We start from the raw sequence: 27968 nt of genomic DNA, 5'->3' as shown, positions 1-27968 counted from the left end.
TTTTGGCGAAAAATTTGTCTACTGTAAAAATTCGAAGCATTGCACGTAGATTTTTCCTACAGACAGAGTCTGGATTTATTGTCTTTCGAGGGTTAAATCACTTTGCATTCGAAAGATTATTCCCAGCGGGTTATCGTATTTGAAAAACTTATGTATTCTTAGCACGGTGGAATTATTCTCGGAAACGAATTTTATGACAAGTTACTTATGATCAGACTCGAGTCAGGTCTCTGCACTGACTGACGTTTATAGACGAAAGTGAATTACACTCGAATGCTATAGGAATGATTATGAGGAACTATAAACGTAAATACGACAATGAACGGTATAAAAAAAAGAATTCGATACAAGATTTCCATTTTCTAAAAATTATCCGACGAGCACTCTCTTTCTTACTTGTCTCGTGCTTTTAGGATACCCGAGACATCGATCGTTTCGTTAGTGGGCGTAAATCTGTCACGCAAGATAATATTGTTGTTGACGTATTATTAGTCATAACACACACAAAGCAAGCGTGTGCGATCTCGTGCCCCGCGACATGCGTTGATAACACGAAAATAAGTATCGCATGGAAACGAATCGCGAAAAAAGTCTCTAGAGTGTTTTGAAAAAGGACTGTTCTTCGATGCATGCCCGCCAAATTTAATTTTAAATTACGGAGACGAGGAATTCAGAATTCGACCCCTGGGGCCCGGTAAAAAATCCAAAAGTTTGCGGGAAACGAGGCTCTTCCGAGCCGTGGAACGCGACGAGGAGTCCCCGAAGAATCGAAGGGTCGAGCTCACCTGCTCAGGGTCGCGCAGATGAAGGGCGGTGTGCGCCCCGTAAGGACGTTCCTCGCCGTCAGGAAGCTGGAGCCGCGGGGGCAGGTCGAGGGCGAGGTCCTGCCGGACACTTCCGGCGCGGATCGCCCGGTCCCTGGCGGCGGCGACCATCGCTTCCTGCATCCCCTCGGTGGCTCCTTCGCCGACACCCCCGCCCCCTCCGACGCCGCCGCCCACGCCGGCGCCACCACCGCTCGGATCACCCTCCAGTCCACCTCCGAGGCCGCCGTGACCGCCGCTGCCTACCTCCATTCCTGGGCTCACCGACAGCATCTGCGAAACAACCAGAGGAACCCTGTTAAATTCCACCCCCAACGAGCCGACAGATTCTCCCACAAACGTTCTCTTTTAAATATTTCGTACCAATGTCTTGGCATTCAACATGGCGTGTCGAAGTACTCTGTAGAGGAAGTGAGGAAGATCGTAGGAAGGTAGAAAAGGAAAGGACGTTTCATCCTGGGCCTGCTCTAGTAGACTTCAGTGTCAGTTTCAGTTTTTCTTTATTTAGGTACGTACGTACTCTATATTCAGCCCTTTGACACCGTATTTTCCCTTTCTTACATTGATTACATAGTCCCATTTCCATTTTTACTTATTATATTTTGGGAGTCCCCTGTGGATTATATGGTAAAAGATTAGGGAAGCGTTTCGTCCCGGGTCTGCTAGTGAACTCGTTGGTAAGGCATCCTAGCAGACTGCTTTAGACGCCGGAATATTGGGAGTGGGTCGAGTGCTTGCGAGAGAGCGGTCCCTCTGGCGGCGAGTACGGGAGGTGACAACTCGAACGTTCATTCTAGGAACAATCCTAAATTGTGAGACGAGGCGTGCGTCTGGGTCAAGCAAATTCGATTACCGGGCCAATTAATAATTTATCAACCACCTGCAGTTAGCGTCGTTCAACGCATCGCGTAACAGAAACGACCACTTAACGGTAACGACGCTGTTCCGAGCAGGCAAGTGGACCGTTTCGACGGCTACTAAATATCATAGCTGCGAGTTTCGTCGTCGCGAAACTTACCCGATGTACTTGGGGACAAGTTGGAGCCATCTCCTTGGTCCCGGGGTCGCGAAAAATTAACCATAGAAATCGATGCTTTACGAGAGATATTTCATATTTCACCCTTTTGCTCGAAATTCTTTATCATTTTATTCGTGGATACGTCGCGTAGCGTAAGATTTTATGTTACCGTAAAATTCTTATGTCGTCGTAAAAACTTATTTGCGATGCATGTTTTACGCTTGTAGTCGAGGATTCAATTTTCGTGTCAGAAGTACTCGTACTCGCGCGTACCACTGATAACATTGAATTAAAACCAACGGGAGAAAGTCTCTGATAGTAATTAGAATTATTCTTTTTAATTTCCATCGTTCATTTGTCTTGTATATCGGAGAATAAAACTATTAAATTGACACACAGACGATTATTAGTTAGTAGTTTAAATTCATTTAAACTCGTTTCTCGTTTCTACTAATGAAAAAAACAAGTTAATAGAATTAAAATCAACCAGTCGAAACTTTATTTTATTAAATAACTCTATCTATATGGATTAACGTTTTGAAAAGACAAACTGTGATAATTTGTAAATGAAATAATTTTCGATCCCGGTACGCTTGTGAATACCCCTGAAACTGGCTTTTGGTTTACGATCGTGGGCGAGAACCGTGACCATGGAAATAAGAAACGATACAAACGCAATCTGGGATCTCGAGACATTTGTCGGGCATAAAATTTTTAGGGAACCGGGCAGCGTCGATCGGATTTATCGCGTGGACGGAAAATTTCATGTCTCGATCGTAAAACCTGCGCACAATTTAACGAAAGTGCTCTACGCCGATTGAAAACCGGTGGCTTTCTTATCAGATCGTCTCCCGCGACTTCGAATTCGGGGCATAAAATCCTCCACGAGGATTCACGGGGCTCGGTGTCGATGAGGAGACGTTTATTCCTTTGTTTACGGGCTGGGAATGTTTTTTAGGGAGTCGAAACACGAGAATAACCAACCAAGGGAACCTATATTCGCCAAAATGTATCTAACATGACATGAAATGACACCTGTTTTTCAAAACTTCAAGAATAGAGACTCTATTATCATCGAACTGGAAAATTCTCCCCTAATATCCGGCTTTGATCGACACACAAGCGGAGACTCGATTCCCAAACCATTATACGTAATCTTCGATTCACTTTGAACACCAAAGTTCGTCTAGCTCCGTTAACGAATCCTCCAGCGGCACCCACATCAAATAGACACCTGGTTCTCCAAAATTTCGCCTCGATCAACGCGAGGGCAGAGACGCAATTCCCAAACCATTATACGCCATATTCCATTCACTTTGTGTAGGAATTTTCCTCCAATTTCGCCATAGGATTATCCGGTATCAGCCACACCTAACGCACCTACACTTGGTTACCCAAACTGTTGCATAGTTTTTAATTTTTATCCACGCTGGATACTTTGTCAAAAGTTAAACTCGATCATCCTGTGCACTACATTTATTTCACTTTATAAGTCTCAAATATCAATTTAATATCGTTCAAATTCTTTAAACAAATCCTTCCAAGCACCATGCACATTAATCAGATTCCTGTTCCTCAGAAGTTGGACTTGGTCATCCTAAAGGCACACCTAGACTCGACCATCGACAAACCACAACACTCTTTCCAATTTTTCCAAAGAATTCCTCAGCTCTGACCACGAGACACCTGTTCCCAACCGAACACCTGATTCTCAAAACTTCTCGACCATCCTTGGCAAACGCTCAATATCCCCGAAACCAGGGTACGTCTCGTTCCTTTGCCAACTCCGTTCACCAAACTCCCGGCACTCTCCGGGAGGGCCATAAATCCTCCGGATCGACAGAAATGGACGCTCCCCCCGAGTTCGAGTTCCTTCGATCCCCGGAATCGTTCATCCTGTTGGTCGTCGATGGCCAACGATTCCTCCGTTCGCGTCCGCGGCAAGGTTAAACACACGCTCCTCCGCGGGCGTCGTTCGCCGTCCGCGTCTCATTGCCAATTCAACGACATTGTAGACTGCTGACTAGAGGAATCTATACGATAATAACGCGCAAGGCCAGACGCGGACAACAACGGCCGTCGCCGATCCGTCTCGAGCCGCAGACCACGGGACCGTCGTCATCATCCGCGTTGTTTCCTCTCGGACGTTTCGGCGTGCACGTATCACGACATTATTCTGGTCCGTGACGAGCAGGGCAATTGCCCGTGACCAGGCCCCGTCGTATAAATTCCCCGTGTCCGTCATTTCGTGTGCCCCCTCTCGCTCCGTTTCTCTCTCGCGTCTCCGCGCGCCTGGTACTTACGTGATCCATTTGCCGCTAAATGACAGGAAACATTCGAGGAGACCCCGAATATCGCGCCCTGGACGACCTGCCCTCTCGACTCCTAGACGACCGACGCATTTTCGGGGGGTTACGCTCGGGGCGTGTCTCTGTCTTTCCCCCGGAAACGGGGGTTCGCGTAACCCCTTGTACAAAGTGTAGTTGGATTCACCAGTAACGTCAAATTGTACCCAGAGTTCCCGGGGAGTCTTCTATATTTAAATTTACGCGAGAATTTTTACTATATGAATTACAAAGTGGTTTCAGACCGACTGCTAAACGATCGAGTCTACCGAAAAGAGTGTTGATTTCGTTTTTTTACTCTAGAGACTTGGGGTTAGGTTTACTCGATTGGTCATCTGTTTTTATATGTCCTGACAATGCTAGCAGACCCTGCCTTAGTCCGTCGAGAAGTATACGTATTAATAGGTGGAAGGTCGAGTGCTTGCGAGAGAGTTAAGAGCGTGGCCCTCTGGCGTCGAGCGCTCAAAGTGTCGCCACGTTACTTTATTTAACGGGCTTTGCTATATCTTCGTTCGTTGATTTATCTACAACATTCTCCAGTATACAGAAATATAAAGGAATTGAAATTAAATTAATTCGTTTCACTATAATGAATTTAATGTTTAACAGTCGAAGGAAGAGAGTGTTAGGAAGTTAGTAGTAGTAGGTTTGATTTACGGTAATATCTGGGTTAATTGTACGATAAACGTTTACCACTTTATCATTTTGTGAATGGGCTCGATAAATTCTCTGGCAATCGTCGAAGCAGATAGGAAGTCTAAGGACACTGGCGACGATAGTCGTTCTTATTGAACGTTTGACCGAAGACTACTGGGGACAAATCGACGCGGCACGTTTTGTGCGCACGGAAATACGAGGATACGTGTGCAATACGGTCGTAGGTGAAACGTGGGACCGTAAGCAAAATGATCGCGGTTGGTAACGCTACCAATGCACCACGATAAACTGGAAGACGGAACGAGATTACGTGGCACCGTTCCTCGACCAGCACGATGGATTCCTGGCGAGTAATTTATATAGAAATCGCCACCATTGTACGATCTGCGAACGTTTCGAGTCGCGTACACAGTCCCCCATAGAGAGGAATAAAAATATTTATGCGACATCGAGGGAAAAAATGCAGTTTCTAGGTTTCTTCATTATCCTTGTAAAGTTTATTTTACTCAAATTGAAATGTATCGTTTAGATTTTGCCCTTTACACTTAATATTCATTCGGCGATAAAGACCTATTAATAAATATATATTCTTTCGATTGCTTAATACGACCATTATCCTTGGGATATTTAAGGAATGTTATCGTCGTAAGTTCGATAACAATTTGATGCAAGTAGTTATTGGTTACTAATTCAATTCTCGGTTAATTTTTATCGTTCGAACGATGAACGATTGTCATAGGTTATCAAAGTACGCCACGATATGGGGAATATCGTCGTATTAAAAATACAGATGCTCGACGAGAAATTCAATTACTTCGAGCTTCGCGATTCGCGAAAGAAAAACACGATGACCATGAAAAAAAAAAGAGAGAATAATCCCTGCAAAAGTCATGTTTGTCTTCGCGAAAATTGAATCCCCCGGCGGGATTTTCGGTATTTGCAGTAGCATCAAAGGCGCGCGATGCTATTTTAGCGACACAACTCGCATACCGCGAATACAACAATGCGCGCGATAAGGTTTCTATATTGATTGCGTCTGCAACAAGCAAACAGAACTTAGCGATTTCAACACGGTCTTAACCAGCTGTTAAACTCGAAAATTAGTTTACAGCTTCCTGTTTTCGAAGTATATCGAGGAGAAGCGCCGTGACAGAGGAAGAATATTCTTTATAACACTATAAATTTCATGGGCTTTAAATTTACATTACTAATAATAAGACTGTGCAGGATTTTCTGGTAGTCTTAAAGAAATATATTTAACCTTCGAGCTTGGTTATTTGAACGATTATAATACAATAATTAAGGAGTAAATTTTATAAGATATATTTGCATGTATTTTTACATGCTCATCTGCGAAGAAAAGCGTTCGTGTTGTTTTTAGGGTCACTGTTTGCTCGACTCTGGTAACTCTTGCACCGTGAGAGCAGCCTAACGCGTTCTCGCGAGCGTTGATTACCGACCTAATTGCAAACGCAACCGAGCAGACGCGGTCCTGTTTCGTCCCATGCCCTTTAAACAGTCGTGCAGCGACAGGCGCGGTTAATTGGCCGATTTCCACGGACGACTTCCATCGAATTTCCATTAGACGGGGGACCCGAGAAACGTGCCACGGTACGCAGTCCTCGTAGATCAGACGTGCGACCGCAAGTAAAACCGCTGCAATAGCCAGTGTTGCGTTTCAACGCATCCTCGAGTAAACAGGGAAAGTGGTACGAGCGCCGACTACCGACGAACCGGACGTTTTCCTTTTCGTTCGCGTCCGCCATCGGGGATCGGTCACTCGATCGTTTTTAGACTTTACGCGAGGAATAAAAAACGAAAAACCTTCTGCACGTCGCTTAAATCCTACCGTTCGATCGATGAAATAGCTCCAAACAATTTTTTTTTTATCAGCCTCGTTATCTACGAGCGTGAAATCATCGAGATTCTTAATGATTAGTGTATCAAGATTATCGAAGCTTCCTGTTGTTTCATGATACAACAAATTTTTCCTCTCAACAAGGTTGTTGGAAACGAATAGTAATTTAAAATCCAGATTCGATATTTTATTCGATTGATAATACGCGTCTATTTGAAACTTGAATTTCTATTCCACGATTTGTTATTTTTTAGACAGAAAGAATCCCCGATTCTGAGGAGGTATCGATCCGGGGCGTCGATCGCGCGTCGTTCGGTGCATCGAAGACGATCGCCTCGAAAACATTTCCTCCGCGTCCGTGCTCTCGACGATTGTCGTCGCGATAACCGCGTCATTATCAGCGAACACACGCTGCAACGTTTCGATTGCACGACGTATCAAACTGCACGCCGTATCGCCGTTGAAATTGTTCCCTGACTCGACGGAATTAATCGCGGTTCCGATAAAACGGCGATAACGCGACGCGGTAGAGGGAAAAACAGAGAAAGAATCGCCTTGGCAACGTCGTCGCGCGACTTTTGCGCCATTAGTTCACAACGCGTTCTCGCTTTTGATCGTCGGGCAGAAAAATTTCCAAAAACTCGTACACCTTTCGAAATTCGAACGTCCAAAATTGAAACTTCCTCGTTCAAACATCGGCTTAACAATTTATAATTAAATTAACCAGTTAGCTGTCGCGAAAATCGAGTGATGACGAGTATACTCGTCGATCACAGAGTAAGTGTTGCTGTTAAAATATTGGATCAAAAGGATGGGTTTATATTTACTTGTTAAACGAAAAACTCAGCGCCTGGTGATCACAATTTAAATAGCCAATGGTCACTGTTTGTTACGCATGACGAGTATACTCGTCAGTCAGTAAAAAGATAACTGGTTAAGGAGTCTCGATATCGATTCTATTTTGTTCTATGTAGAAGTATATTTTCTTTTGTAAATTAATGGGGGAGCGTAACCGTCTAATAAATAAATCCAAATATTGACGCGAGAAGATATTAATTTACAAGAGGATCGAGGGATGAAGTCGGTCGAGATCCGTTTCTAGGAAGCGAATAAAATGTTTCTTGGAGGAAAGGCGGCGCCGATTGGCGGCTGGTCGCGTTAAAGCTTTAAAGGGGTTCTCCATTTCCACGGAGGCCGTCGAAAGGGAAAGCTGGCGGCCGTAAGGAGCAGTAACGAGCACCAGGGGATGGTGGGCTCGTGGCTCGGTGTGCTCGCACTCTCGTATTGATCGCACACAATGGTCCCCGCGTAACAAAGACGCGCACAATGTCCACGGGATAGGTCGCGAGCGAGATCGAGCACCGGGAGCAGGGACTCGGCTCGATAACCAGGGGGTTGCCTGGAAATTTCACTTCTACACTGCGAAAAATAACCATCCGGGACTCGGCAAATTTTTATTTTCAACCCTCTGAAGTTCCTAAACCCTAAACGAGCCCCAAAAGAATTTTCAATCCAGAGAAATCGGGGCAAATCCGATGTCTGGTTCTAACATTAACAGTATCAATTTTAATCGTATAAAATTATTTTATTTAAGCGATTTCTCCGAATAGATAAATGTACCGTGGAACGACTGTGACGATGATTGTTTATTCAAGTATTACTCTCGATCAATCCTAATGAAATATTGCAGTATTTTATATATGGAGACTATTCCAACCCTTGGGGGCGTCAAGAATTTTCAATGTACAGCAAACGTGGACGATTCAAATATTTATTCCGAGACATTGTGCACATTTTTCTCCGTCGAAAAATTTCGCCAATTTAAGTATCTACTTTAACCCTCCATTGTAGTGCTGCGCACAAATTGGGGTCGCGACCCCCAGGTGGAATGTCTTGCGCTTCAAGGAGGGTGCCAAAGAAGATTTTTAACGAGGAAGAACGTGGACGCTTTAAATCTTTATTTCTGATACGTACGTATCGATTTTAACTCTGCGTTGCAATATCTCAATAAATATTAATAAATCAGAGTTTCGTTTTCGTGGACAATTCGAGGGGTTTGGTGTGCCCATACGCGGCGGTGGACGTTTTAAATCGAAGAAACGTCCCCGAACGAATCGCTGCAGCGTTCAAGTTTCGTTGATCGTCGGGTTATTCGATTAAAATATTGTCAATTTGTTCTCGGTGAGTCTCGTCGATCGTTTAATCGCCGCGAAGCACTCTGGCGACCTCGACGTCGCGTGATCGAACCGGCTGCTACGATGTCTGTTCTATTAACGGAACGATGACGTCCCGACGCGAGATTAGGAACGTTGCAAGCCATCCTCGCGATGACTTCTCGCAATCGGGGGTGGCTTTTTTTACGGCTGGCGGGAAGATTGCAGATTGCCGCGTATCGGTTCGAAGTGAAACGCTAGACGTTTCGCGCTGACGCTTAATCCACTCTAACCCCGCGTTACACTCGCTCACGTGTCTACGTTTCATCTTTAAAATAATATTTATTTATTTAATATTCACGGTGTGCCCGTTTCAGTACATACTTACGTTGTGTGAAGTTAGAAAAAAAAAACAAGGAATTAATTTGAGAGTGCAAACGAGGCGTTAGAGTTTTGCGAAAAGTATCGGGTGTCTTGAAAGTTTCTGGGAGAGCGTACGATGACGGTGATTCGAGGTGCACGTGCGTGGTGGATTATAGGAGTTTTAAAGTGCCCCGTTATATACTTCGACGGTACGACGACTGTGCCGCGAGATTACTTATCGTCGAGGGAGATGGATCGATCCACGGATGTTAACCTTTTAAAATCACTTACCGGCATGGATGGGGGGAAATTCATATCCAGATAAAAATTTCGTACGACGAATAAAAGATTTACTGCTTTCGTTCGCGGTTCGATGAAGATTACGATCCGCGAGGCGACAAACTTCGAGCTGCTGGCTCAAGTTTAAGGGTGGAAAGTACCTTTCGAAATGTCTTTATCGAAGTCTCGAAACTAGATACAAATTTTTTTACGATTTACGATTTTGGGACTGAAAATAACAGCAATAAGGAAATTCTGCTATCTACGGAACATGAAAAAAGAAAGACGACGAACTGTATTATTATGAATTCGCAATCTGAATTCAAACAAAAAATATCGTGTGCACATTGACAATTAAAAACATGGAACGAGCGATTGTAGAAATCTCCGTCAGACAATAAACGGTTGTCAGTCGCGCGTGCGTCACACGAACGTCAGTGTTTACAACCGATTTCTTAACTATCCCCATTAATTCTGTTTACCGATACGTGCAAAATTTGTTTACAACGCTGCTTTCTATACGTACGATAGTTTCGACTTAAAATTTTATACATTTTTCTATCGTCCGTCTTAGAGAAAGTTTGCAGAAATTTCCGGAGGGTAGTTTCGCTTTTTAAGCTCAGGAATCATCAAAAGAGGAATGCAACCCTTATTTTTAGGAAACCGTATACCCGAAAAGTTTTATAAAAATCGGAGGTAGTTCGTCGATTTTTTTCGTCAGAAGCAACGAAACTTTCTAACGTTTATTCGCGTCAGTCTCGAGTGACAAGTATACGACGCGTATCGTAAACGTAAGTTTAATGTGCGCTCCTCTCTTAACACTTCGAATGCAACTCGTGTACCGGTGACACGTATATTTCATCTAACCCATAAACGACTGACAGTTTCATTTAGAAAGCAAAACGGGAGTTGACGCTACGCGGAAGAGAGAAAGATAGAAATATGCCGCACCGATAGGGAAAGTAAAGGAGAAGAAGAGGGGTGGGTGTTGGGGGTGTCATTACGCTCAATTACGAACGGTATTAGTCAAAATATTAAGCACGATCCGTCGGAATCGATATATTACCACGCTAACGAAGATTTATACGAAGCGAAATTGGGCAAAATTTTAATCGTTTCGCGGCCATACAAAATGGAATCTGCAGACGTATTAATGGCCCTAAGAAATGCTCCGGATGAGCGCGACTCTTTATTTATAGAGTACTCGCCGCGAATTTAATTATTTTTGCATCGTTTAACGAGCTGTCTGAATTTGTAACTCGATATCAACCCACGAACTTTTTTTTTTATTAATAAAATACAATTCTACTATTCGAAAATGTACTGCATTGCTTCGCACCGTACGCCCAGATAATTATTTTATTTCAGCCGGTGTTCAAACTTTCCACCGTTACAGCTTAAACATTTCCATTACATTATAAAATTATTGTACAATTAGTTTCAATCGTTAACTTTTACGGCATCCAGCGAAACAAAAGGCTGCTAATGCACTCTTGAGAGCCTCTCGTTTGACTTTTCCTTGTTCGATCGACGACACGAACATTGAAATTGAAAATAATTGGTCGAATATAATTGCTACGCGACTTGAAAGGGCAGTGAAAAATGTTGAAAAACCAAGCAACAAGATCACCTTAATTTCGCGAGCAGAATTGTGGAAAGGATCGATTTATAAAACAAAAAACATAGACGACTGTTGCGTGGAACGACTCGTTGTGCCACTTCACGTACTCGCCCACTAGAGGGCTGGCTCTGTTCTTATATACAGGGTATCCGGCCACCCCTGGGAAAAATTTTAAGTCAAAATAACTCGAAAATCAAGAGATTTCGTTAAAAAGTTATTAACGTTTAAAGTTTCGCCCGTACTGAATTTTTTTCTAGAAAGTGGGTAGGATTTCGGGGGTGGGTCTATTCACCAAAAATTATTGTACTTGACCCCCGCAACTGAAAATAATTTTTTTAGAACGATTTGAAATTTTTTAATTTCGTCGAAAAATTTGTCCACTTTCTGAATTTTTTTCTCGAAACTGGTTAGGATTTCGAGGGTATGTCTATTCACAAAAAATGATTGTAATTGACCCCCGCAACTGAAAATAATTTTTTTAGAACGATTTGAAATTTTTTAATTTCGTCGAAAAATTTGTCCACTTTCTGAATTTTTTTCTCGAAACTGGTTAGGATTTCGAGGGTATGTCTATTCACAAAAAATGATTGTAATTGACCCCCGCAACTGAAAATAATTTTTTTAGAACGATTTGAAAAATTTTTTTTTCGTCGAAAAATTTAGGCACCTATCTGAATTTTTTTCTCGAAAGTGGGTAGGATTTCGAGAATATGTCTATTCACCAAAAATGCTTATAATTGACCCCTGCAACCAAAAATAATTTTTCCAGAACTATTTGAAATTTTTTAATTTAATTTCTTAATAACTTTTTAACGAAGTCTCAGTCAAGAAATTGATATTCTTGATTTTCGCCTTATTTTGGCCTCCAGAATCTCCCATTAAAATTTTTCCCAGGGTTGGCCGAACATCCTGTATATACACTCCTCAATTGAGTACCCAATATCCCAACGTCCAAGACAGGGCCTGCTAAAAAGCTTTACCGATGAATTCACTAGCAGAGATTGGTTACGGATATTCTAGTTCCCTAAATATCCCCATAGCTCCTTCTAATATAAAGAAAAAAGGTATTTAGTATTGATCAGCGAAGTAATTTCGATCGTCTGACAGAAACTGGAAAAACAAGACCCCCAGTGTTTGTCTCTAATGAACGTTAATAGTATTAATAACTGAGGTAAACACGAAGAATGTTCTATCTATAGTGCTGACCCTTGCTTACGTACCCCACTCTAGCTAATAAAAAGAAAAATAATCAGGAGACGTCTAGCATTTATCAGCGAAGTAATTTCGATTGTCTGGCAGAAACTGGAAAAACAACAGGACGATCGCCGCCAATAACGAGTCTTATTGGCCTCTCGCGATTCCAGGATGAATCTCGCGAGCCCGTTATCAACGTCGCGGTTGAAGTTCTCGACAAACAACGGAGTTCGGGATGTATCGACACGGAGTCGTTCACCGGCGACCGATTAAACGACAAAACACGATCGTTCCTGACTTTCTGGCTTAAGTCTCCTCGACGCGATAACGCGTCTGCAGCGCCGATTGTCTCCTCGGAATCGTCGGGGATTATCGAGGCACCCGTTATCGAGCATCATCGTCTCTATTCGTTTCGCGGCCACTACGAATTGGATTTTCAAACGGAAGCAATTAATTACGAGTTTTAGTTCGAAATGAACCATCGATTCCTAGATGAAAAATTCAACTTCCGATGCTGCTTTTAAACTTTGAGAATTTTTAGACATCTGAATTTTATCCCAAAGAAGAATTCAAGCAATTTGTTAGCCCCTTTACAGCTTCCCGCGCTCGCCAGCAGAGAGCCACGCTCTCAACTCTCTCACAAGTGCTCGAGCAGGACCGATCATTCAATGCCCCAGCGTCAAAAATATCCAATAGAATAAACAGCAAGCCAAAATGATCAAAGAAATACAACTAAAACTACAAATAGAGAAAGAGAAAAGCGACGAACGAAAGACTGCGTGTAGAAGAGAGTTTTAATAGTTGCTTTAACGAATTCTTGCAACGGGACCAAGGTTGATTAGATTAGTTTTAAAATTATAATTGTATTTGGATTTAGACACTGTATCGCTGCGAAGTCTTATCGTTCTCCGTGAACTTCTCCGAAGAAGTAAAAATTTGTTGATATAAACTGTTGCTTAATAACGAAACGGTTGCTGTCACTTATCTGCAATACGGTGTCGAAGTCAAAACAACTAGATAACCGATCGCCAGAAGAGTTTCGTTCAGCGAAACCACGCGCGTTCCAACTCGATACTCGCTCCGCCGAGAAAGGAGAGCTTTCCACGTTTTTCCAGACAATATTAACCACGCGCAATTACACCTGACTCCGGTTCGAGCAATCGTACAATTTGTAACGCGATATTAAAATGTTTCTGAGCGTGTAAATTCGCTCGTATTACACTAGTAGAAGAAAACAGAGTTTTATTTCTGCTCGAAAGTTTCGAGCAACGACTCCCAGACATAACGTGATTCAAAATTTGCGAATTCCCAGCGACAGGTGACAGAGCTCGTACCTTCACCTGGCGTCGACGCAGGTACAGTTACGATTCTCACGTGTTAACCGTTCGGTATTTCGAGATTTCTCGAGATCTTCAAGGACATCTGACTGCGAATTAACATCTAGAAATTCGTATCGCTTTCTTAAGCTGAATACAAGCACGCCTCAGCCGGCGAGCATTACCGAGATCGAGATAACGAAGTTTTCGGAGTTCGAGAGCACCATCGGTTCTATATCTCACCGTATTTACAATTTTATTTTTGTTATTTCTCCTCTTTTTTAGAACTTTATCGCGAACACGAAGGAACGAGGCTAAATTCTACAAACAAACCGACGATCACGATCCTGCGAGCGATCGTCGCCGGGGTAACGGAGAGTTTAGACGACCGCGAGAATATTTTTAATAGACGGACGGGAGACGAGCGAAAATAATTTCGCGGGTCGATGGGAATGAAATTACGAGGCGTCGATGATTTATTTTATCGCGAGCCGTCGTGGGGAGAATGGATACGATTCAGCTACGTGGAAACTTTGTTCCGAGTATATTTAAAACACAGACGGCTAAACTCTCTGGGCGGCGATTAGCATAAACCGCATTCCGAGGATATTAGTAAGCACGCGCAAGTCTTACTTTTTTAAGTCCGGCAGCGACCTATTTAGAACGAAATAACAGTTTTGGGGAAACGAAACGTGGCGCGAATATTTTCGTTCGAGTGGAACGCGAATGTCAATGCCAGACGACGAACACTTCTATAAATTTATGCGAATAATTATTTGGACTTATTTTTTTACTATTTTTATTTTTTAAAATTTTTAGTCTATTGGTGGAAATTCAGAAAAATTTCAGAGTTCGGTGAATAATCGTGTATCGAGAAGATTTAAAAAATTCTCTTCAATGGAAACAGGTGGTTACGTGTTGGGTTACCGGTGGCCTCATCAGAGTCCATCATTGTCCACAAGTAACCTAGGACGGACACACATTTTATGGGAAACCACCTGTTTCTTTCGAATCTTCTCTACGTAGACCGAGATGACCATTGCTAATTCTTATCTCTCTTTTGTGACATTAAAATACATAAATACGCGATTAACAAGCCCTCCATTTTATTTAGCTATTTTAGAACTCTCGAGGAAAAGAAATTTAAAATATAGCCCCTACTGGTAATTCTAATCTCTATTTTGAGAAATTAATAGAAACTGGATTACACGATCGACGATTCCTCCATTTTATTTGTCAATTACATATTTAAAATTGCAGAACGCGTAAATATTTTTTAACAACTTACGTTGAATTTGTTTGATGCAGTGGCATGAATGCATATTCTAATTAAAAGAAAAATCGTATTTTAAGGTAACCGTCAACATGAAATCTAGTGTTAAGAACTATCCTACTAGGAAAAGAAATAAAGAAATAAATTATAATTGTAATATTTAGTCTTCGCGAAGGTTCAGATATTAGGATGACTGAAATAAAAAATATTTTCCACGATCGAGGATAATTTGGTTAAAAAATACGATGGCGGGGGGACTCGCGGGTACCGTTTCAGGACACGACGGCAAACACCGTGCGGAGTAATCGAGAATTTCCAAGCTACAAGGAACGATCCGCGCCGTGGTCGAGGCAAATCGATCGAGAAGCATATTCGCGTCACGAGGGCAATGCACTGGCGATACGATGCACCAGTTGCACCGGCCTCGTAACTAGGATAAGCCTCGATGCAGAACCGGCGTCGTGCAAAAATTGCACCCAGGTTTCGAGCGAATGCAACCGTTGCAATTCCGGCTTGACGTCGATCGTGCCCCTCCCCCCTGGAATCTTTCCCTTCGACGGTACAATAATACGAGATCGTTGTACTCGAAAATTTGCAAAAGTGGCCACCGTCTCGTAAATAAGGTCACACGGATTGGAAGACCTTTCATCGACTACGTGGGGGAGTCTATTTAGACACGAACTGCAGGGTACTCCCTCTCTAACGTTCGCTACTCTTTTCCTCGATACTGTTCGCGGAGTCATCCCCACCAATTTTTGGAACTGAACGTTGCAAATCTGGCCATTAAATGTTCACACGTAAGACTAATACTTCCGCAAAAATATGGAAAATTAAATTTAAAAATAGGGAAGAAGAAATATACAGGGACCAGATGTCGAAAGATAGCGTAAAGCTATTGGAAAATTAGCCTTCGCTATTTTTAAGCGGAGCTATCGAACCAAAAATTTTTACGATTTCAGAATTCGTAGAATGAACGAACATTGAACATTTCTCTCCGTTTCACTCGTTCTTGGCGCTAAGAGATAATAGAAATTTTACCAATATTAACACTAGACGAGCTTCATTGATAAATAAAGAATTGTTTCAGCGTTTGAAAAAGCGTTTAAAAGCGATTCGCGTTGGAACGGGATCGTTGGGATTCAGAAAATCACTGGACAGCGAACGAACTAACGGTGTCGAAACGGTCTGTCGCGGATTTACTTTCGGTTTCGACGAGCATTCGCCCCTCCCCCGCGGGTCTAACGGTGTCTTTTTTTTCGCGCAGGCCTTGAAAGACCTAGGACAAACACGATAATCGACTTTTCGGTTGCGCAAGATTCGACACGATCAGCGAGAAAGAACGTCGACCCCCTCGCGACGCCTGGAGTCTCGTGACTGTTCTCGAGTGTCATAAACTCGTTGATGGCTGTCGATCTTAATCTCGTACGAGGAGCGTCGCCGCGTCTTGCGTTTCCGCGACGCGATATCGGGATCCAACGAATCGATTTAATCTGCAAGGATCCCTAAGCGCGATCGAGTCTTCCTTGGCGTCTTCGACGCGATCTTCGGGAATTAATTCAGAGAAAACCAAAGAACCTACCGGAGTCCACGCTTTTCACACTTGTTCATGCATATTTAGAGTAATGTTACAAATTTTTACGGAGCATTCTATGGAAAATTGAACGACCTACGAGAACCGGATATCCAGGTGTCACCGGAACACCTGTTCAATCGATATTGTGGATTTTATTTGATAGTTGAAATAAAATTTTTTTAAATTCTACACTATCTTCTTGCACTAGTATAAATTGTGGAGAATGGCCTGGTGATTTGGAGAAGGGAATAAAATAAATGATGTTAGTCAGTCGGTCGACTGTGGGCGTTCAACGTGTGTATTGTTCAAGGCGTTAAAGGTTCTCCTCTTCGAAGGTTCGAGACTATTCCAGAATGCAGTATAATTACAAAGGTGTCCGCAGAATCCAATAAAATACAGTATGTATAGCATACATCAGAAGCAAAATATTTTCTTTCCTCTTTTTCGTCGATGGGTTGTCTCGAGGGGCCTGAAGTTGATGAAAAATCGACGAAATAAAATTTTCTAAGCTGCAGGGAGCTCGAGGAAAGGGTCAGATGTGCAGACCGGAAGTTCGTTGGGACCTCGAAGCGTGGCCCACGCGCCAGTCAGCGATCGCGAAAGCGCAAAGTGGCCTATTAATCTCGATCGCGGAGCAACTATGCGATTCACCGACGTGCGTGGAGTGGACGATATCTTCGTCGCGCGACCGGTGTGTGTCCGCCAATTATCGCCAAGGCCTTCGTAACGAATCGGTACCGTCGCGACGAGAACGCGTCGACGTACGAGCGTAGCTGACTCTCGCGACCGATTCGAGAAGAGGGCCAAGATAGGACGATTAGGTAGACGAACAAACAAAAGAGGAACGACGAGCGTGACGGGGACAGGGACGGGACGAAGAGAGAAACGCGTCGCCTGTCTCTCCACTGACGCAAGCGACTCGTTATCGCCGCGACCTTAAGGCCAAACAACCACGACCGCGCCAAGAATCCGCGCGATTCCCGTGCCCGCGATCCTACACTCCGCCGACCAGAAGCTTCCCGGTGCAATTGCACTGACCCAAACTGACCCGTTTACGCCCCCAAACGCGTCAAAAAATCGAACTCTATCTCGTATTTTTATTTGGGTCGTGAATAGACGATTTGGGAGCGGTTAAAAGGAGAATAAAATTGAAATCAATTTCTTAACCAAGCGCAATTTAGGTCTGTCGGAAGTAACACCTATGGGAAAGTGATACAAATGGAGTCTATGGTGGTATGAACCACAGGAGGAATCGTGTAACCAACAAATTATGTTACCAAAAAGACTCTATTGTACATTAGAGTCGAAATAACTTGGGATCTTGGACTTACAGCTGTTTAATTCTGGTACAATCATAGTTTTAGGTCTCAGAGTCCAAATCTGACCCAATTGTTAGCTAAGTAACCTAGAATTCAGCACTCAAAGTAGTTTAATTCTAGCACAATCTTAGTTCCAAGACTCAGAGTCCAAAAGAACCCCCCCAGTCGTTAGCTAAATAACCCAATTTCCAAGATTCAAAGTAACTCAATGAACTCGAATCTTGGACTATAGCAAATCCAATAACACAGATCCCAAGAATTGACCCTAAAGCTGATTTTGGATTCGCTACGTTTCAAGAATCCTAATACAAGTAACCAACAAACGGTACCCTAACTCTGATCGATACTCTCTGAGATGCTTCGAGAATCTTCAGAGATTTCTTCAACCGTGACCTGGGATGAAACATGGCGGACTGATCGTACTGTTAGGTATCATCTTTCGAGCCAGTTACGTCCCGACCTTTATACTTTGGAATTGCGGACTTTCACGCCCTACAGCGCTCCCAACGATGGGATGATACTCCGGTACGTAAAAGGTTCAGGTTTTCCCAGCGTGTACTAGCGACGCTTCGAGACATCTGGCGATGTAATAATAATAAATATAATGTCGACTTTACTGCCTCGTAATTATCGGTACGCGGAACGTCATCGACGGAAGTAACGTGAGCGTAACGGTGCGTGGGCGTGGTTTGGCGTCCAAATACTGTTATAAAACCTAACCCTGGCGCTACAGGATCGTCGACTGCGAACAGCGTTCTTCCCAACGACGTTTGGCTGTTTCATGGGGTACTTTTCTACTTTGTACAAATTAGTCGATCTGCTCTCCATGTCGCTAGCTTACTAGAAAGCAAGAGTAAAAAGAATATTCGAATATCTTTAATTTACGATATCGTAAAACGGTATTGTGAACCGAGCTTCGCCGATTCGGATTTGCAATTATACACAAAGGCTGCGTCAATTATCTGATACGGATTATCGATCGTTTCGTATATCCTCGAAGTTCTGTTTCATACGATACCGCTCTGTTTCGTTAATGGCGATTCACGATTACACGTGGCCGTATCGACATTGTTCGATAGATACGACCCGATTATATTCGATATCTCGAGAAGCTATGCGATTTTGAGCGAGCTGTAGACCCGCGGTACGCTCGATCCCCGATTGTTTATGGTCTCTAGAAAAAATTGCATAACGACGATATCTCCGTTCGAGGATCCGCGGTAATTATACAACGAAATCGACTCGCTTCCGACCCGTCTCGAGCCTCTTATCTAGCTGGCGAAAGAATCGATTCGCTCTTTTATCGAACGCCGGTCAACGTTTACGTAGGTTTAAGGCCTACGGATCCCTCTGTGCGTTCGTATCTTTGTCTTCCCTCGCGTTATTTCCGCGAACACGACGCGACTTATGAATATTGAAGAGGCCCGAGTTGAGTTCATGAATACACGCAGACGTTCGAATACCAAGGGAAACATTTAAAATTGAAACTCAAGTGCACGCGTATCCGTCTCGAAGAAGTCGATTGTCTCGATAACGGAGCCTCGAGAATGCTTCTTCGACGAGATTACGCTCCTTGGAGAACAAACAACTGTCTTGGGGAGGGGGGAGCTTGGAATGTTTGGAGCAAATTCAAACCACTGTTTTTATCTGCATCACCGAACGGGGGGAATTTTTATAAAATTGATTGAGTTCGAATCACGTATTTAAATATTTGAACACATGGAGGTCCAAACAAATGGCTTTGAAATAAGCAAATGACAAATAAATAGAGCTTCAAATAAAGAAAATTCAAATAAAATTCTTTTAAATATTCTAATATACAGAGCTCGAACAAATGGATTTAAAATAATTTCAGAGAGGCCTGGAATAAGTTTTCCAGAGTAATATTTGGGGAAAATCGGTATCTGGGGCCAAAGCAACGGACTCCAGATCGCAAAGAGTCACCGAGAGTTTCAGTCGCGAGCGTTGGGTGGGAAATTCTTGGACGATCGAGGCGTCTGGTTGATTCCCGTTGCAATCTTAATTATTAATCGTCCGTTTGGAGTCGGTTTCGTGAATCGGTGTCGAGCATCACGGCCAATAAATCGCGAAAGTGTCGAGGCCCGATAGCGGCCATAAAGTTGCGTGACGCGTTTCGCGCCGGATAAAGTCGTGTTTTCGCGTTTATATTTCACGCAACGGAGCCGCGACGCGTTTATGTCCGGTCGGCACGACAATAATAACTGCGATACAGAGGTTCCTCGGCCACGTGGACTCGCCAGAGACGGTGGCGCGTCGAGTTTTCCACCGACGGAGAAACGGAATACGGGATAACCCTCTCTGTTATTCAAATTCCACCTGCTCGTCATTCAGCACTCCGGCGTCGCGGATCCTTGTATCAGATCGTTCCATAAGTAACGCGTATTTTCTCTTCCACGGCTCCCGTCGAGGACGCTGCACGGTCACCGTACAGAACAGACGAAAAGAACGATGCTAATCCTTTCATTCATGGCGCGTAGCGTTCGCCGCGCCGATTAATTTCGTCCGCCATGACAGCTGACGATCTCGGTGGCGGAAAAGATCGATCTTCGACCTTATCGCGGAGTTTTCGCGACGTTAGATTTCCTGAATCGTATCACGAGAATTCTTTGGAACAACCGACGTTTTAAGACACGCGAATGACAGAAATTTGTTCTCCGGGTCGTCGTTGATTTTGTGGGGTTGCTCTATATACATTCCTCGAATGATTTCCCAATATCCCAGTCGTCTAAGGCAGGGTCTGCTAAAAAGCCTTACTGATGAGTCACAATTTTTTAAATGAGATTATAGTTTTCTGTGTCTGAAGTTTTAAACTTAAGCGATGCCATTTTAACACTGACTATGCCACGTCACTATGATACTAGAAAGATTAATTCTCAAGTTAAGACGTAGAGGGAAATAAATTTGGATAGAATTTGTGAATTTTAACAAGGTTACAAAAATAAGTACTGAAACAAATTTTAGATTGTGTAGCTTACGATGGTCTAAAATCAAAATTTTACTTTTGCGGGATATTATACGGTTTTGATCTGGCAGTGAACGTGTTAGAGGGTAGAGAAGTATTTTCTCTGGGCGATCAATAATTTTTTAAAGTGGAACTGTCTATTTTTCTGGCTCCAAAAGACTTCTTTCAGTGACGTGACAATTTTTTAAACGGGATTATATATTTTTGTCACACGAATCGCGAAGTATTATATTTGAAATTCGATAATGTTGATCCCCAGGGACTTTTACGAGCGTCGTTCTCGAATGAATTTTTTAAAGTACGATAATGATCGTTGGTGAATCGTAATCCAGGCGAGTCACGAGACGAATTCGGTGAGTCGTAGGCGACGTTCTTTTCCGTGGACAAATCTAGGCCGACGAGCCCGATCCCGCGACCCCATAAACGAGCGAAAGAAACCTCCGACGATAACATCGTATCTGCACGCTGTCCTCGATCTGTAAAATAAGGCCGAGGACGGTACGATAACGTCGTCGATCGCGTCTCGAGAGGAGAAGAACTCGTCTCGAACGAATCGCAGTCGATAACCCTTTGAGAATCGACGAGAAAAATATCGTCGATCGCCGCTGAAACGTTTATCGAGTATTTGCACGAACTACGCGACCACCGATAATGTATCGCGCGATCGGTATTAATAAACTTGCTGGCTGTGGTTTGTTATAGTTGCCTCGATTACAATTTGTCATCGTTTGTCGCAGACGTCGCGACGACGGCCGATAACGCGACGCCCACTGTGTCAGGAATTCGCTGCAGAAACGGGCATAATTCTTATCTGAACTTTCGAACGAAAGACTACTTTTTAAATCGTTATTTTTATTTATAAAACCACACCGTGTTAGAAATTGAAATTTAAAAATCCTGAACACTGTTTTCATTTTATATTTGTCCGTGGATCCAAAATGGTCGATCACGGTTCTATGAATTTAGGTTTTGGAACGACGTATGATTCTTTCTACCTAGTTTCCTCAATGTCTAAAATTAATTTCGTCAACGAAAATTCGTCTCGATTTTTGGAGTTTGAAAAAACCAGTCGTCTCGATCGCAGTCCAGGGAAACAAATATTCGCGAGGCAACGAGATAACTTGAAATTTAAAAGTGTCGAAATTTGCATTATTTTGCATAAAACCGAAGCGAACGAGATGCTGAAAGAAATTTCTCGTTTTCTGGAACCTTTGTCCCCGCGCATAAAATCCGCGTATGCGACAAAATCGATAAACCGAGTTTAAAAAAAAGCTACCTCGAGAGGATCGACGATCGATCCCGAGAAAAATGTACGAGACAACAGAAGCTTTTCTTTATTCTTAATTTCTGCTTTCGAAAACACAATTTTTTGTTCTCCCCTTATCTCTTTGTAACGCTTATCAGCCGTGAATACGATTGTTTCCCGAAACGTTCCAACAATATCGACGACGACGATTACCGAAGATGTTCGATTATTTTTATTCCGACGAAAACATTTTATATTGAAAATTCTCTGACGCCGGGTCAGTAGTCGGGTGCGTTATGCAACCGAGGAAAAAGACGCGTCGCGATAAACGGCGTGAATTTCCTGGAAAGGCGATAATTGCGCAACGATTCTGCGACACATTTTATAGACAACCTTACGGAACTCTCCTAGTTCTCCGTTGAGAATTAAGAACCAATTGGGAAGCTTCCATCGTCACGGATAATCGCGTTAAAACGAATCGACGAACGTTGGAATCTAAAATATCCTTTGACTCTCGAAAGATTTCTTAATCGTACGGCGAGAACGCAAAACGATAAGTATTGTCGAGAGAAAGAAAGATCTTCGAAGCAGAAACGGCCGGAATTCTTACCCAAATAAAAATTCATAAATGCAAATTATCAACTTGAGTATATTAGTGAACGAAAAAGATAATATTAAAAGTCATCGCGATGGAAAGAAAAGACTATCTTATCTTTCTAATTATTAGTTACTATTTTTCCAGAAAACGCTTGGTTGCATTGCGCGAAACAGTTTGGGAAACCCCTGGTTTAGTCTGTCGGAGGGTAAGGCAAACTGTTTGGCCTACAGGCAAGATAAACTGTTTAGACCGTAACCTCTCCACTCGCTAAACAAATACAAGCAGTTTATGTAAACAGTAGATATGAAAAAGAACGTCGAGCAACATTAGAAATAGTTTAATAGTTCGTAACGACGTTTGAATCGCAAATGTACGGACGATACAAACCATCGATTCTCAAACATTTTTAGACACGAGGGTTGAATTTTTCTTACATCGTGAGTTATGGTTAAAATTAAATCGACGAACGGGGCACAGTTTGAGAACCACTGATAGAAACCATCCGTTCAATTAATCGAGAGTCTCTAAAATCTCGTATCGTCCAGAGTAACGTGAAAATTAATGCTCGATCCTATACAATCCATAAAATTTTAATTTTTATCTCGATTTCGCCAAGTACAATGGCGAGCATAGTTGCCCTCGGAGGGCAAATCGTGTCAACGCGAGCGGCAGTTTTCGCCGTTGAAATTTTCGTAAGCGGCGTTCGTCGTCGCCTGTCCGCAAAAGAGGCCAGCACGCGGGAATCCTTCGGTCGTTTTCGAGTTCGTTAATTGTCGAAGAGGCTCTCCTCCCCCCCCCCCCCGTCCCCCCGTCCGCGAAAGGTTCGTTGCGGCGAAACTTCTGCTGCCACCTGAAAGAGTACGCGGCGAGGCTGAAAGCGCGCCCGCTCTCGCGAGCGCGTTGTTCCAAAGGACTTCTTGTAATTAACTGTCTAGACTGCCGACGTTATTATCTGGGCCTCGTTAGCGTTATCTCCGGCAAGCGAGAAACGTCTGCTGGAAATTACGCTAGCGTGTGCACCGACTGCTCGTGGCCGACTCGCAGGCTCTCGCGAGCCTCGAAAATTGCCCGCGCGCGACTCTCGCGCCCTTCTTACACACCGCCCCCGCCTTTCGACCATTTTATTTCATTTTACGATCCTCCAAAACTGGCCCCCGTTGATTGCAAACCAGTGTCTACGAGCCAGAAATTTATTTGGATCTAATGATGCACCCGACATTTTTTCACATTACTCGATTATTCGATAGCGTAGCTGTTTTTTTTATAGCTATTATTTTGCAACGTGTGGAGTTTCAAAAGCCTCGGTCATCGGTGACCACCATGACAGTCAAGGTATTAACACTTTGACTGCTTTGACAGAACTTTCAACAGTGGAACTAAAACAATTAATTCTCAAGTTGAAATGTTAAAGAAAATAAATTTCAATGGGATTACGAATGTAACTACGACAAATTTTAAGTTGCGTAGTTTACAATAGCCTAAAATCAAGGTTTTGATCTCGTAAACAATTTTAGGGTTTTAGACTGGCAGTCAACGTGTTAAACATACTTTCACATTTGTGAGATATACCTGTGAAACGAATTCTATTTCGCAAGCATCGTATGCACGAACACATTTAAACAGAATTAAATAATATATTAGTATATGCTTGGGAAAATTGCTTACAATTAAAATTGCACACTATGGCGGTTTCGCTGTTGGTTGAAGAAGTGAAGAGGGGAGATGCTGGGACACTGAATAGTCACTCGAGGAGCGTGTATGTACGAATGGATGGTCGAGCACTTGTGAGAGAGTCAAGAGCTTGGCCCTCTGACGGCGAGCGCCAGGTGTCACCGGAGTACAGTAAGATAATTGTCCATCTCGCGATACTTCCGCGCCAATTACAAATCGATTTTCCAATATTTCCGATATTCGATCCCGAGCGTCGTCCAAGTTGCATCTGCTTTTTGATTCTCTTGTTTTAAGGCCATGGCTTAAAATCATCGATACTATAGGGGAAATCATCGAGACGTAAAGGCTTGATGGTTACAGACTAAATATAAGCGAACAAAGTGACCGTGTCCCGCGACGATTTTATTATCAACGGGACCGATTGCGAGCGCGACCGATCGACGCCGGCTCGTCGTAATTTCCCGTTGATTTCCTGCTCCTCTGTCGCGGCCCAACGAGCCACCTTCGGATCGCGAAATTAAAGCTATTGTCGCCTGTAACGAGACCCGACGTGCCTCGTCGGTGAATGCGTCCTCGTAAATTGCGCCCGGATCACAATGGGGATCGCGGATGGCAATGACGCGCGACCGTGTTCCCGCCTTAACAGGTGCGCGAACCGCGACTACAAACGAGCCTCGTGTAATGCTCGACCGATGCTCGCGTTCCAAAAAAAGTGACAACACGCTCTTCAAACTCCTTGCTTTCGTTACATTCAGAAATTGGGTTAAGTCTCGGAGTGCAATGTGTCTCTGTGATTACGCTCCGCTACTTTCGTTTCCTTAACACGTTGACTGTCGCGCGCATCTTACGTGGTTTGCCACATGTTGTATAATCATGTTTAATGCATTTTTCGTGGCGCGTTCCGTGATTATCAGTTTTTCCAAACTGTCGTGCTCCAGCTGCCAAGCACTCTGATGACTTAGTCTGGTTTGAAATTAGCGATCTAGTGAAACGTTCTGACGATGAAGCTTGCGTTAAAATTAAAAGAGATTCGAAGCAGCTAGGGAGAATGAGAGCAAAGAATTCTACTAGAAAAGTGGTTCACCTTTTCTTTGCCTATTCAAACCATTATAGTAACAATGGTACTATTGAAAAATTTATCAGTATCAATATTTACGTCAACGTATCGAATAAAAAATAAAATAATAAATAATCTCGTTGGACCTGCAACTATTTAGGTTTTTCGCGGCGGTCGACGGGCACGCACGAGGAATTCCGGCGCGTATGAAAGAGAAATATGGCGGTCCGCGCCGTGTGCGCCACGCTAGGAGAGAAAGGAAATTCCCACGGGGAAAACATAACGCGATATCCGCGGGGCCCAGGGGCGAATTATCTCGTCGATCCGAGAATCCGGGGCAACGTGAGCGAGCAATCGGAACAGGGCCCTAACCGCGCGTACGCTCGCTGATTTATATCGCGCCGCGGATCTAACGGTTCGTCTAATCTGGGCTCATTAGTATCGAAAGCACGCCACGTTCGTTAACATACGCTGTTGCACGCGCCCCGTCTCCGCGTACGTGCGACGCGCGCGTGCCCCGAACAGAACCGAGCTCCCCAGTTTTTCCGACGCGAAATTAAGGTCAGCCGGCTCCGTTTTCCCTTTTTCTTCTTCATTTTCTCCGTCCCTCTGCCTCCCCTTCTTTTTTTTTTTTTTTTGTCCCGACGAGGAGAGAGACGGAGATAGGCCCGGTCGGCCCGTGGGAAACTCGTCGGAGGCTGCAGCCAGCCCATCCAGCCGCGTCGATGTTACCATTTTTTCTCCTTTTAACTTTTTTGTCAATCGATGGGAGCTTTGGGACGCGACGATCCCTTCGGGAACGCTGAATCCGACGAACGACTGTCGGGATTCGAGCTCGATGCGTGTCTTAAAAATTTCTGGAACACGCAACGTCTCGTCTAGCTCGAAAATTAACCCTTAAGTGGACTCTCAGTTCGACTGAGACTGTTTTACTTAACGTTAATTTTTACCAAATGGAGGGTTACGTCGATTTTCAAATAATTACATTTAATTATTAGTTTGAACTTGCAGAGGGCCATTTAAGGGTTAAATAATAAAATTGATCCCATCGAAAACCTAGCAAGAAAAAGAAAGATTAATATTTTTGTCTGTTCCACGTTGATTTTATAAGTTTATTAAGGCGTGTATTTCGTGAGACTCGAGAGATCATTTATTTTGGGGGATGCATTAGGGTCGAACAGATGCACGAATCAAGGGGTAGGGTCGGAAAACGAATCCCTCGGGAAGGATCGATCGCGTGGGATCGCGCGGAGCGAGATACCTGAAAATATCGAAGATCTTAGGGAAGAGTTTCCCGGAGGCACAATGGCTGGAACACGGCTGTCTGCTTTGGAGAAAAGCCCGAGTTCCAATTCTAGCGGACTGGATCTGAATGCCTCCATTTTCCCCGGGTAGGAAAAAACCGTAAATCCCCGCACGGTAGACACACGGAAAGAAGGACAAAGAACCGGAGGAAGGTTCTGACGATCTACGAACCGAACGACCTAGCCGAACGGAGGAGAAAAAAAACCTGTATACGCTAGGAAAATCGATGAACGCGGCAGGGACCAAGAAAATTGCCTCCCTTTTCGTGGATTCCACGGAAATGGAAGCGCCCGGGAGTCTCCTCTCGGCAGGAAAGATATTTGGAAAAATTAACGATGCTCGGGAGAGCCTCCATAGAGGCTGTTGATGAGGATACAAATTGGAGTTTCAGCGATGCGGCGTAAGCTTCGTTCGTTCTTTCAATTTTTTAACGGATTCCAAACTGGAGGGAATATTCCGGGGCGACCTGAATCGAGGTATTTTTCGGGCATTTAATTAGTAAAAGACAGTCATTAATTCATGGTACTCGGTACACGGTTAGAATCCCAATTTAGGACGTTCCAAAAATGCTCGATCCAAGAATTTATTCACCCTCGTCCGACACGATTTTAATACAACTTTACATAAAAACATTATTAGCCCTTTGACTACGGTCAAATGGAAACGCTCATAGGAGTTTGACGCACGCAGTCGACTGACTGGCTGCTTATAGGCGCTTTTAGTAGTCAAAAGGTTGAATAAAAATTCTTACGTAGATAATCAACTTTTCGTTCCACCTTTATCCCCGAACGCAAGTAAAAATAAAGGAGCTTTACGATGCGCAAAAGAAACATCTCCATTGCTACGAAGGGGGACGATCCCCCCATAGAATCGCCCCACGTGCTCGCCAAAAGAAGATAGAAAAATTGCGTGTTGCTCGAATACAATATGAAAAAATTGTCAGAATTTCCGGGTTCCCCACACAGCTTCCCTCGCGAGGGGTCGAGACCGCACGGACCGGTTCGCGTAACGCGCGTCTCGACGCCGTGCGTCCCCGGTGTCACGCAGCCAATTATCCATATTTAATCGAAACGCCTGTCGTCGTCGACCGAGGCCAAAACATTTTGGGCACACCCTGTATAAGGAGACGTCGAGGCCGTGCTCACGATCGGGCTGATGACATTTAAAAGTACGAGACGGGAAGGTATCGACCGGCTGAAAAGAGCGAGGGAGAGGCTAGCGAGCTTTGTCTGTGTGTGGCTGGTGCAACGGAGAAAGAGAGACAAGAGACGGGACGGGCGCAAGGGAGACGGACTGTCGACCCAGACGAGAAAAC

General features: G+C 43.8%; 1 protein-coding gene across 1 annotated transcript in view; it reads right to left on the bottom strand.

The window, feature by feature from the left end:
- Nucleotides 1-27968, bottom strand: part of LOC143351630 (uncharacterized) — a 146520-nt gene that overhangs the window by 11592 nt on the left and 106960 nt on the right. Inside the window, exon 3 of the mRNA XM_076783406.1 lies at nt 786-1097. Coding sequence (XP_076639521.1) covers nt 786-1097 — 312 coding nt within the window. The remainder of the gene's footprint in view (nt 1-785; nt 1098-27968) is intronic.

Source organism: Colletes latitarsis, chromosome 2 (genome assembly GCF_051014445.1).
Source record: "Colletes latitarsis isolate SP2378_abdomen chromosome 2, iyColLati1, whole genome shotgun sequence".
In the NCBI taxonomy this organism is placed as follows: domain Eukaryota; kingdom Metazoa; phylum Arthropoda; class Insecta; order Hymenoptera; family Colletidae; genus Colletes; species Colletes latitarsis.
This window is presented reverse-complemented; position numbering and strand designations above follow the sequence as displayed.